Source organism: Petromyzon marinus, chromosome 8 (assembly GCF_048934315.1).
Source record: "Petromyzon marinus isolate PM22_M1 ecotype Great Lakes invasive population chromosome 8, UKy_Petmar_22M1.pri1.0, whole genome shotgun sequence".
NCBI lineage: Eukaryota > Metazoa > Chordata > Hyperoartia > Petromyzontiformes > Petromyzontidae > Petromyzon > Petromyzon marinus.
The window spans coordinates 9,176,392-9,188,639 of NC_133674.1; the positions used below are offsets into that span (position 1 = coordinate 9,176,392).

General features: G+C 47.2%; 2 protein-coding genes across 5 annotated transcripts in view; one reads left to right on the forward strand and one right to left on the reverse strand.

The window, feature by feature from the left end:
* Positions 1-1,011: 1,011 nt before the first annotated feature.
* LOC116940208 (spondin-1-like) lies at positions 1,012-9,599 on the reverse strand. Of its 2 annotated transcripts, XR_012941262.1 has the most exons (7): positions 9,285-9,599; positions 7,543-7,805; positions 6,515-6,818; positions 5,674-5,835; positions 4,706-5,245; positions 1,509-2,367; positions 1,012-1,366 (listed from the first exon to the last, which is right to left on the reverse strand). XR_012941262.1 is itself a non-coding variant. In XM_032949648.2 (6 exons), the coding sequence occupies exons 1-6, from the start codon at positions 9,496-9,498 to the stop codon at positions 1,931-1,933; spliced, it is 1,920 nt and encodes a 639-aa protein (XP_032805539.1). In that variant the 5' UTR covers positions 9,499-9,599; the 3' UTR covers positions 1,012-1,930. The 2 variants fall into 2 exon arrangements, 1 of the variants encoding a protein (XP_032805539.1); XM_032949648.2 differs by having other exon boundaries at positions 1,012-2,367.
* Positions 9,600-12,248, forward strand: part of THUMPD2 (THUMP domain 2 tRNA and snRNA guanosine methyltransferase) — a 32,237-nt gene continuing 29,588 nt past the window's right edge. For 2 of the 3 annotated variants that reach the window (XR_012941263.1, XM_076065619.1), the window contains exon 1: positions 9,600-9,951. Coding sequence is in view for 2 of the 3 variants with exons in the window: in XM_076065619.1 (XP_075921734.1) it covers positions 9,766-9,951 (186 nt within the window). In the remaining variant the exon portion in view is untranslated. The remainder of the gene's footprint in view (positions 9,952-12,248) is intronic. The other variant, XM_076065616.1, reaches the window with a different exon arrangement.

Here is a 12,248-nt window from a genome sequence, read left to right on the forward strand (position 1 = left end):
TGTATTTTATTGTTTCCCTTCTACGTGACTTTACCGAAAGAACCAAGAATATAAGGAGCGAGAGGTGGAGCCAGGCAAACGACTCTGGCGAGGCGAGCGTTTTGGAGACGTTTGGAGAAGCTTGCCGAGGCCATCGTTGACTCCGTGCAGCAAGGGAGTTACAGTCGTCGAGGCGTGTGGCAATTAAGACTGCACGCTGTGGTATTTTCGACATCCTTGTCGATGCAATTGCAGGTGCGACGTAGAACTCAGGTGTGGTACGAAGTGCATGACCGGATAAACTCGCTGATACGGATTTATTTGTTAAAGAGTTGGCCAAGAAAAATAGTGATTTGCATTGTTGGAATTACATTTTTTTTTTAAAGAGAAACACATAGTGCTAGCCAAGAGCGGGAATGCGAGGAGGGCCCAGCGTGGAGATGGAGCGATGAATCAGCTCGCGTGCAAGATGCTCGGAGGATTTCAGTTTATTTTGTGGAACCAGGTGAGGATCGTCACGTCCCCAGACCGGCAGAAAAAGCGGCGGTTTCCAGTGGCTGTTCCATTATGTAAATTCATTCAGTTAAATGTATTTTTTTTTAGGAAAAACTCACACCCACGAAAGAGGGCATCGAAATACTTTACACTATAAATTAGCCCTACCTATAAAATCAAGAGAAATAAAAATATCTAAATGAGGGGACTGACTCAAGGAAAAAGATAAAATAAAAATGAGTCTTGCAGTTTCCTGAACTGTTGCTCGGAGACAATGAGGGCCGGCGGAAGAGTTCCAGATCTTAGGCGCCACACTAGAAGGCCTCATGAGCGCAAGGTACATTTACCAGACGTCTGGGGGGTCAGCCAGGACTGCAGGTACTGAGGACCAAGGCCGTTTTGAGCTTTGTAAGTCATCACAGTTAACTTACATTGTATGTGATAGCTGACTGGTAGCCAGTGCAGATCATGGAAGATTGGTTTTAGGTGTCTATTTTTTATGTACCCATGAATACGAGGAGACATGACAACATGAAGCACAACTTCAAGTATAATTGTTGATTATTTGAAAATCACATTGGATACATGTAAATTTGAGAGTCCATAAATGAACGGGATTTGACAATACAGTTATTACAATAGAAGAATTAAAGTGCACATTGAATGTTGCTCTTTACTCGCTGCAGGTTAACGAGTCATCAGAATTAGACAAACACGCTCTGAAACACAATACATGAGCACTTATTCGCATGGATGCACAAAAACACTGAAGTAGTTACGTGTAGTGCTTGTGCTCCGCAAAGAAGTGTAAACGGCCTTGAAAAAAGTAACTTTCAACTAAAGAAAAGCTGATTTAAAGCTTTCGTGACTGCAGGGATTCATATTCTTGGTTCTTTCGGTAAAGTCACGTAGAAGGGAAACAATAAAGAACAATATAAAATACAATTCTCACGACGTTTCGACTCAACACAAGCAATCATCATCAGGTGACTTTACCGAAAGAACCAAGAATATTAACAACAGCTGTTTCAAGCCTTTCGGTTAAAATATAAATGTACTGCATCTTGCTGTAATTATCCTGAAAAGCTTATTTCACAGAAAAGTTACAAAGTGAGTTCCTGCTCAAATAAGCCAGCAGTGGACATTCTACAATCCTATGGCAGAGTCGAGTCTATCCATAGGGCAACCACTGTTGACTTCCCCCTTAAAGTGGTACTCGCTTTATCGACCCCGGAGGGAAAGATGGGCCAAATTAACCCATAACCAGGAGTTGAACTCGCAACCTTCCTGACTGCTGCGGACCACTCGCTCTACTGCTCAACCACCCGTGTCAGCTTTGGTCATATACTTTAAAACATTCCGGGTTGTGCACGAGCTAGCGACTTTCTCAGTGTTGGTACCAAACTCCTGGCAGGGATGTCGTGGCTCGCAGCCGGCACTGCCGATTCACAGGGCCTTAGCAGACTCTAACGAGACACACGTCGTACGCAAAGAGCTCGGGGCAGGGCCGGCCGCCCCCTCTCGATGGCCGCAGGACCGTGCGGGACATCCGCTGGAGACCGAAGCCGCAGGAGCGGCTGCAGGGCCCCGCGGGAGACAGCGGAGATACGGCACAGTCCCCCTTGCTCCCCGCCGGGACCCCGTCCGCGTCTCTATCCCCGTCCGCCGCCTTGGCGCGCTTTGCGACGGCGGCCCCCCGGGCGCTCGCTTCTGCCGGTCTCCTCGGCGGGGGTTTGACATTCGGCGCGGGCATCGCTGTGAACGCTGAAGGGCTCAGCCGAAGCGACTGCTGCAGCTCTGGGTCATCGTCAGGGTCGGAAATCTTCGTTTCCGAAGTGAGTGTGGACCAAACTACTGATGGCCTTGTGGGCTCCCCCTGTGTTGGTTCAAGATCTGATTTTAAAAATATAACACAAAGCACAGTTAATTACAATAATACGATGTTTTCAAACACACCTCAAGTTCAACACGTACTATACGTTATCGCAGCCACAAGTAATGACAGTGCGGTTTACTCGCCTGGGCCAAGTGTTGAGCGTTAAATTCTCTCAAGCTTTCGCAACGCACTACTACCGCAGACAACTTCATCACAACGTAAACACAATTTCCTACGTGAAACTGCTTAATGAGAGAAGAGGTTTCTTGTAATTTTTTGCACCACAAGTGAGTTCATGGAGAATAATTGGAAAGTGACAAGACCAGGATGGGAACATGGTCATACTTGAGATCACGTTACTGACGAGATGGCTCGTACTGTTGTGGCAACAAGCCGACAGCCATTGGAACAGATAAAATAGTCACTCTCTCCCCATAATCGTATTTACTGGTTAAACTTGGGCGGCAGGGCGACAGTGGCAACACTTGTGCCACACAGCAAGAATGACCTGGATTGGTTGCCTTTCTGTGCAGAGTAACAGTGAGGGAAAAAGTATTTGATCCCCTGCTGATTTTGTACGTTTGCCCACTGACAAAGAAATTATCAGTCTATAATTTTAATCGTAGGTTTATTTGAACAGTGAGAGACAGAATAACGACAACAAAATCCAGAAAAACGCATGTCAAAAATGTCATAAATTGATTTGCATTTTAATGAGGGAAATAAGTATTTAACCCCCTCTCAATCAGAAAGATTTCTGGCTCCCAGGTATCTTTTATACAGGTAACGAGCTGAGATTAGGAGCACACTCTTAAAGGGAGTGCTTCTAATCTCAGCTTGTTACCTGTATAAAAGACACCTGTCCACAGAAGCAATCAATCAGATTCCAAACTCTCCACCATGGCCAAGACCAAAGAGCTCTCCAAGGATGTCAGGGACAAGATTGTAGACCTACACAAGGCTGGAATGGGCTACAAGACCATTGTCAAGCAGCTTGGTGAGAAGGTGACAACAGTTGGTGCGATTATTTGCAAATGGAAGAAACACAAAATAACTGTCAATCTCCCTCGGCCTGGGGCTCCATGCAAGATCTCACCTCGTGGAGTTGCAATGATCATGAGAATGGTGAGGAATCAGCCGAGAACTACACGGGAGGATCTTGTCAATGATCTCAAGGCACCTGGGACCATAGTCACCAAGAAAACAATTGGTAACACACTACGCCGTGAAGGACTGAAATCCTGTAGCGTCCGCAAGGTCCCCCTGCTCAAGAAAGCACATATACATGCCCGTCTGAAGTTTGCCAATGAACATTGGCAAATTTCAGGACAACTGGGTGAAAGTGTTGTGGTCAGATGAGACCAAAATGGAGCTCTTTGGCATCAACTCAACTCGCCGTGTTTGGAGGAGGAGGAATGCTGCCTATGACCCCAAGAACACCATCCCCACCGTCAAACATGGAGGTAGAAACATTATGCTTTGGGGGTGTTTTTCTGCTAAGGGGACAGGACAACTTCACCGCATCAAAGGGACGATGGACGGGGCCATGTACCGTCAAATCTTGGGTGAGAACCTCCTTCCCTCAGCCAGGGCATTGAAAATGGGTCGTGGATGGGTATTCCAGCATGACAATGACCCAAAACACACGGCCAAGGCAACAAAGGAGTGGCTCAAGAAGAAGCACATTAAGGTCCTGGAGTGGCCTAGCCAGTCTCCAGACCTTAATCCCATAGAAAATCTGTGGAGGGAGCTGAAGGTTCGAGTTGCCAAACGTCAGCCTCAAAACCTTAATGACTTGGAGAAGATCTGCAAAGAGGAGTGGTACAAAATCCCTCCTGAGATGTGTCCAAACCTGGTGGCCAACTACAAGAAACATCTGACCTCTGTGATTGCCAACAAGGGTTTTGCCACCAAGTACTAAGTCATGTTTTGCAGAGGGGTCAAATACTTATTTCCCTCATTAAAATGCAAATCAATTCATAACATTTTTGACATGCGTTTTTCTGGATTTTTTTGTCGTTATTCTGTCTCTCACTGTTCAAATAAACCTACCATTAAAATTATAGACTGATCATTTCTTTGTCAGTGGGCAAACGTACAAAATCAGCAGGGGATCAAATACTTTTTTCCCTCACTGTATGTTCTCCCCCTATTCTGCATGGGTTTCCTCTGGGTTCTCCAATTTTCTCCCATAGCTAAAAATATGAAATGTATTTTAATTGGCTAAACATCCCAACGTAGCGGGACCATCCTGATAGAGTGTATTTGGATCAATGTGGCTTTCCTGGGCAATTAAGTACGTGAATTAAAATTGCTATAAGTACAAGGCATTGGAGAATCACAAATACCACTCACCGATTCTGAAGCCGTGGTCAAAATCTACATGTGGCCTTTGAGTTTGTAAAACAGGAATCCTCAAATTAGTGCCCGCTGAATGCGTGGTCTTCTCAGGTCTGGGCACATAGGCAGTTTTTTTTTCCGCAGCCATCGCAGATGACGACGTTGGCTTCATATCAGTAGTGGCCATCTCTCTGTTTCCAAGCACTGGGGCCGTACTGTTAGGTGTATTCGCGCTCTCGGGCTCCGCCGTTTCAATTGCAGCAGAGGCAACCGATGAGTCGCCTGTATCTGCCACCGTAGCGGTCTCAACGCACGCACGACCCCCTGCACAGGTCACAGGGTTGTGGGTGACCGAAGCACAGGCACGATCCACGCACGACTCCTCCATGTGCAACTCGGGGCAGGGTCGGCCACCGTTGGCAGGCGTCTGAATGACGAAACGCGTGCTGCGCTTGACCCCTATACCGCACGTCCGGCTGCAGAACCCCCAAGCCGCCCAGTCCGACACTTCGCAGTCCAGGGGAGTTCCAGCAGCCTCCTCTCTCTGGCCCGAATCTGAAATGAGACACAGTGTAGAAACCGCACCACGATTCATATCAAATCGAATTTGTGTGCAACCATACCCGACCTCACTATTTGGCAGTGTTTACAAATGAGGTCATCCGGCCAGGTGGCTTGGCAGTAGACTGAGCCACTTGCAATCGGATGGTTGAGATTTTAAATCCTGGCTGGGGGGTTGATTCAGTAAATCTTCCATTCTTGGGTCGATAAAATGAGTTCCACTTGTGAGGAAGTCAACAGTGGTTGTTCTATGGATAGATTACCCCCATGTTAGCAAAATGGAATTTCCACCACTGGCCCAGGGAATAAGATATCACCTTAACTTTGAAAAGCTGCATTCAATAATTTAAGATAATTACGATTGTTACCTTAACAAAAATTAAGTTTTATGCTTTTGTAGTGTGTACAGATACAAGGATCACTTTGGATGACGGTCTTGATAGCGTTGAAGAGTTGGCTGGCGATGCCGTGAGGATGCTTGCTGGAGTTTGGTTGTATTGAGTTTTCATTTGGAGTCATCTCGTCCATCGTCCCGTTTTCATTCTGTTCCTGTTTCTGCAAGTCTGACGTCGAGTCCTTTGAATCTGTAACATTATATAACAGTCAAAAACACATGGGCTTAACAACAATAACGCCCACAGGTAGTACACAGTGAAGTTTGCATTTGCCCGATGCTCTTGAATCGCCAGATTTAGATTGCCCGGACGGGTGCTTGCCTGCTCCTGCGAGACAAATGTTGGCTGGCACGTGAGCGCGACTGTGTGTGCGGGACCTTGTTCAGGTGAGAAAGGGTGTGGGAGTGAATGAAGAGGAACTGGTGACATAGGCCTCTTTTTCAGGATCCTCCTGAAAAATAGTCCTACGACTCAGTGTAGCGCTCGTGGATAAATAAGTACAAATAAATAAGTGACGTATTTTTCCAAAATAGTAAATATGTTATTTTCAAGCCGGCATTTAATTCATAATAGCGGCTGGTTTGGAAGTGGTCTACTCGAGTACAGGGAGATCCTGCTCACTCCCTGTGGTTACGCTGCTCATTGCTATCGGAGGCTCGCAAGTGGCAAAGCGTTTTCCATCTTCCCCAAGATGAATCTCGTATCCATGGGCAATTGTGGGTAATAAGATTTCCCCCCTCAAAATGTTAGGAGTGTTAAATAAAACGCTGCACAGGCAGCACAAAAGCACGAAAGAGTTCACAGTTATGCATGCGGTTTTCACATGAACTCAAAAAGTATAAAAAATCCAGAAATGATCAATGTGAACCGTGGTCTGCAGGTTGAAGGTGGAACTCGAGGAAGCCGATCCTGGGCAGCGCTTGGAGGCGCGGGTAATAGAAGGAGTTAGCGGGATGCGACGGCCTCTGCGCCGTGATGAGCGAGATGGGCTCCTGCGGCTCGCTCGCGTAGTTGGGCGACGAGAACGCGAAGCCACTGTCCGTGCCACCGTCCCACGGCTGGAGATCGTGGCTCACCAACGGTGCCCAGCCTCCGGCATTGGAGCACAGGTCGAGAGAGCTGACTCCCACAAACCAGTCCGGACTCGGGATGAGACGTACAACTATGGACACCTGCAGGATTGGCCCCGGTGAGTTTATTATAATTTGCAGTCGGCGCCCCTTCATACCCTCCATATGAAATGTTCATCTGCCAACTTAAACAAATGTAAACAAAACAATGTGCATTTGCCCAAGGTCAGAAAGTGTCGGGTTTTGAACTAGTTACCAGCATAGACCCAACTTTACTCTACACGTACCAAATTTGAGCTCTCGAACCTCTCTAGACATGTTCATAATTTGTCGCTCACTCATGACCGGATTTTTTTAACCACCACATTATGTTCACAACCTGAGTCGGGCTGCCACCCTTTCCAGCACAGACTAAACCAGCGCATATTTCTCAGTCAGCCTGGGTCTGTATCCAAAACTGCGCAGTATCCTGTTTTCAATCTCAACACAATGCCGCCATGTTTCCTTTTGGTTTGGTGTCGGTTTATTTTGGTACGGGTAAAACCCACTGGGCAATGTCATTTTCGATGGGGATCTGGTTACACAATATAAACCTGGTTACAGCAAAAAAACATGAACAAAAACAACCCAAAATCAACTGTACATGGTCAAGTTCCGAATGACAAGGTCATGCATCAACGTGGACAACCAGCATAAACAATACGACAAGGCACAATAAAATACACTGTACAAAGAATACCACCATGTCTTGGTATATATCAATTCATGCCACCTGAACACAGACGCCAATTCCCAAACAAGTGACAACCCTCAACCTGTCACGTACCATGGGATGTTGGGCATCGATATGGAAAGTCGTGGTGGAATTCCCCACTCCAGTTCGCAGCGCAGGAATGGAGAACCAGTTGAGCACAGGGCTGGATCCTGCAGAGGTACCCGCACCAGCAGAACCAGAGTCTGCCCTGCTCCTCAAGGCCTCCACTTGGCTGCGCACGAGTCTGTAGTCTCCTTGCTCCACAAACGTCTTGAAGGCTGGCGACGAGAAGGCGCCCTCGGACCACAGGCTGAACGTGCTGCTGTGGACTACACCTGCGCGCCAGCCACGTACATAGACGGTGAATGTGGCCAGCGATAATGGGTGTCTTGTGAATGCGTGCGACATACATTTCAACGCATACCTCGCTGTAATTTTATATAACTCACTCTGGTATAGATCTTGTCACATGTTGTGTGTATGAATATTGCTTGACATAAGGTGGTTTATGCTGGTTCAGCCATTTGATTGTGATGATTACACTATTTCGCTTGTTTTCCCATAAAAGCCTTTCGGAGTCAACTCTTTTTCATGAGGTTCTTACCAAGTTTTTTTTGCAGTGGGGGGTGATGTTGCTTTATGCAATCTCAACTGAGTAGTTAAACATTGGGCTGTTTAGCCAAAACTAATTACATTGTTGTTTGAGCTATGGGAGGAAACCAGGGAACCAGGAGGAAAACCATGCACAACAGGGGTTGAACATACGAACTCTACACAGAAAGGTGCCCAAGCAGGGTATCTAAACCATTGTGACGCGATAGTAATGAGTTGTTACTACTGCGTCACAATGATGTGCGATTCCACTCGGGCTTCTACGTTCGTTGCGCGTAGACTGTTCGGAGTTTTTGTTTTTCTCCATATTTTTCGCAGCTCCACTGTGTATTGCGACATATGAGAGGTCGCTCTTGTCATCCGATCCATGGCAACCAATGCGGATGCGATGTTTGTGCCGTCCTGTTGAATGCACGCTGGCGCGACACGCCGGGGTCCCTCTCCCTTTATTTTTCAGAGCGATTATCGTGCAACAGATGTGAGTGTAATTGATACCCGCGGAGTTTTGGATATTGCCGTCAGTCCTGAGGTCACATGATGGCCGATCCACGGAGACTCGTGCGTTTATGTGATGTGTGCACTCGCATGTTCTCCTTTATGGGATCCGTCAGCTGTACTCTGTTGCCGTGTGCTTTATTCTCGATCTGAACTTATATTTGTCTGATATAAGGCAGTGTTGGTGACAACTGATGTTTTCCATTATTGGCTCATCCATTGTTGGAAAGAAAGAACGAGCCCAAAACCCCTCACTCCTGGCTGCTTGTAGTTGTACTGTCATTCCATGACTCTGTGTTAAGCCAGCAAAGAACCACCTCAGCCCATATCACCACCTCGCCTCATCCACACACCCCACACACACCTCTTCCCGAGCACAGACCACATACCGTTGCCATGTGTGCCGATCACTAACGGCGGCCACGGATTTCACGCAGCTGTGTAACCATAACCTAGCCACCTTTCTCAATGTAGGCGAAACCGGGACATATTTCTGAGTCAGCCTCGGTCTATTACCAAAACTGTGCAACGGACTGCGGTAATAACAGTTCAACACAATACCCGTAACCAGGTCTCATTACGAATCGGCTCCTGCCGCCCAAAGACAAGATGCCCTTTCTTAAATTGTCCCGTGTCGAACACGTTATAAACGGTATCAATGTGTCGTTAAAAGAGCGGCGAAGTTGCCGTGGGCGCGGTGAGCTCACCGATCAGCGGAGACCACTGCGCAGGCGGCCGGGTGAGCGGGTATTGCTTGGGGAAGGTTCGCGCGTTCCACTCGGCGTGGAACGCGAGGGCGTAGCGCGCGGGCCCAGCGCGGCACTGGCCACCGCCGTCACCGCGCGCGCGCCCCACCCCGCCCAGCGCCCACAGCAGAGCCGGCAGCAGCAGCAGAGGCAGCAGCGCCGTGCCCAGCGGCATTTCACTCGGCCTCTCTCGCAGAGTGCGAGCCTCGACGGCGGCCGCCGCACGTGAACGGAGGGGAGATGGAGCGCGAGGCCGCCGCTCCCCAGCACGTGACCCCCCCCCCCCAGCACGTGACCCCCGAGCCGGCCCCCGCTCCGGCAGCGCGGCACCACCGCCGGATTGGCTTGTCGCACGCGCTGGGGGGGGGGGGGTGGCGACTCACGGCCACATCTTCTGTTTTCCCTTGAGCGTGCGGATTGTGGAATGTAACACATTGTTTTTATGTTGGTGATGCGGTGTTTTGTTCGTACACAAGAATCCCCCCTCTCTCTCTCGTGCTGCTCGGGTTTGAGGATGACGCTGACGATCGCCAGCGGCTCTACTCGGATCTTCATGCAGCTCTGCAGGCCAGGACCTACGCGGGGAGCGATAGTGTGGGCCGCAGTGGATGCAGTGCCACAAGTCTTGGTGAATAATACAGCATTGGTGAATAATACAGCATTGGTGAATAATACAGCATTGGTGGATAATACAGCATTGGTGAATAATACAGCATTGGTGAATAATACAGCATTGGTGAATAATACAGCATTGGTGGATAATACAGCATTGGTGAATAATACAGCATTGGTGAATAATACAGCATTGGTGGATAATACAGCATTGGTGGATAATACAGCATTGGTGAATAATACAGCATTGGTGAATAATACAGCATTGGTGAATAATACAGCATTGGTGAATAATACAGCATTGGTGGATAATACAGCATTGGTGAATAATACAGCATTGGTGAATAATACAGCATTGGTGAATAATACAGCATTGGTGAATAATACAGCATTGGTGGAATAAAAATGTGACTATCCTGGTTACGTCACCTCTCACCTGGTTACACCAAGAAACTTGATTTCCCATACCTGGGGCAATAATCCATGAGCATGGGAGCCAAGAGCAGGTCAATAGAGGCGTTAGAATGGCAAAGGCAGGCTTCACCAGCCAGCAGAAACTGCACAGCAGCACAAACTGCTGGCCAACCAAGGGCTGAGCATGAGAACTCTGATTATAACGCCTGTGTGTGGTTGAGGGGACTGCACCGATGCGAGACTTGGACACTGAAAAAGAAAACAATCCGAAGGATGGAGGAGCTTTAGATCTGGTGACAACGGTGAGAATAGGAAAAGTGAAATGATGCAACTAAGTGTTCATATTATTGCTTACCAAATAATAATGTTGGATTTAGGCAAAGAAAGATGGCATATTGCGGACACAAATGGATGGAATCCATATTTCCAGAAATGTAAACCTAGTCAAACATATGTAGTCACATAGGCAAATCCAGGTCAAACTCCTGATGCAATCATTGAGGTCTTCCTCGAAACAAATTTATTTTGTCAGGAGCCCCGGTGAAACTGCGAACCATTCAGGGAGGTCATTTCAGCTCTTACATGCACTGTGACCTCTGTTATTGGCTGAATGTGAAGATCTGCACTTCACCATACCATCGCCAGACAGGTGTGACATGGTGGAGAGATACAAGCAAAGTTTAGCGGCAACATTATCTGAACTATATTCTTGGTTCTTTCGGGATAACAATATTGTTTTATATTTTTATTATTTTATTGTTTCCCTTCTACGTGACTTTACCGAAAGAACCGAAGAAGGGAACCAATAAAAGAATAACAATATAAAACAATAAAAGAATAAAAATATAAAACAATAGTTTTATATTTTTATTCTTTTATTGTTTCCCTTCTACGTGACTTTACCAAAAGAACCAGGAATATGAATCCTTGCAGTCACGAAAGCTTTAAATCAAAATGATCTGAACTGAACTGTCAACAGTTGTCATGGCCAAGGGTCTATTCTCCCACTAAGCAGGACCCTTTTCCCCTGTAATTTATATGTACGTTCAGAAATCAGCCGACCTATCCCTGGGTCCTTGCAGCCCAATGGGGTAGAAAGCCAGCTATGGTGCTCTGCAACAGCACAGGGGAGGATTGCCACCTGCCCGGATTTGACCCGGAGAGTCCGGAAATTCAAATCTGTGTTGGGGTGGCAGCAGGAATTGATTTCAACTGCAGTTTTGTTAGACCTAAACTGACTGAGAAATGCGTCCGGGTTTGGGATTTGGAAAAGATAAGTAATCATAATTGTATTTCATTCATCAGAAACTATTTTTACTTGGCGGATTGTGTTATGACTGCATAAATGTTCATGGTTTGGGCCTAGGTTGAGCCTAAACTACGAACACACACACAGACCACACGACACGTCACTTGGCTTTTACATACCTAGCAATTCCTTATCATTGCCCTACCTTATTACAGACCAAATCAAACCTCATTGGTCACCCCGTGCCCTAACAACTATCAATGTTCATCCTACAAAGTCTCATCACAAGGGAGAAACACAAATATTGTTTTTTTGCCCGTATTGAAACGGCTGTACGCCGTATGGACCTGAAAACGAAATTACCCTGTACAAGAACACGGGTAAACCGTATGGGTTGACACGAATGCTTAAATGTTAAGCTCCACTGTGGTGGTGTGAACGCGTTTCATGCGAAGCGCGTCCTGTGGGAGCCCTGCCTCAATCATTGGTAGCCCCAGGTAATGTCATACAGGGGCCGTCAACATAACTCAAATCAGCACCAACGGCGGATTGCCTCACGTTAAACGCTCCTCTGAATGTGGCAAACGCGCAGAGACGGCGTGAATACACCACCTGCATTTGGCATATCACCTCGCCTATGTGTACTGTGT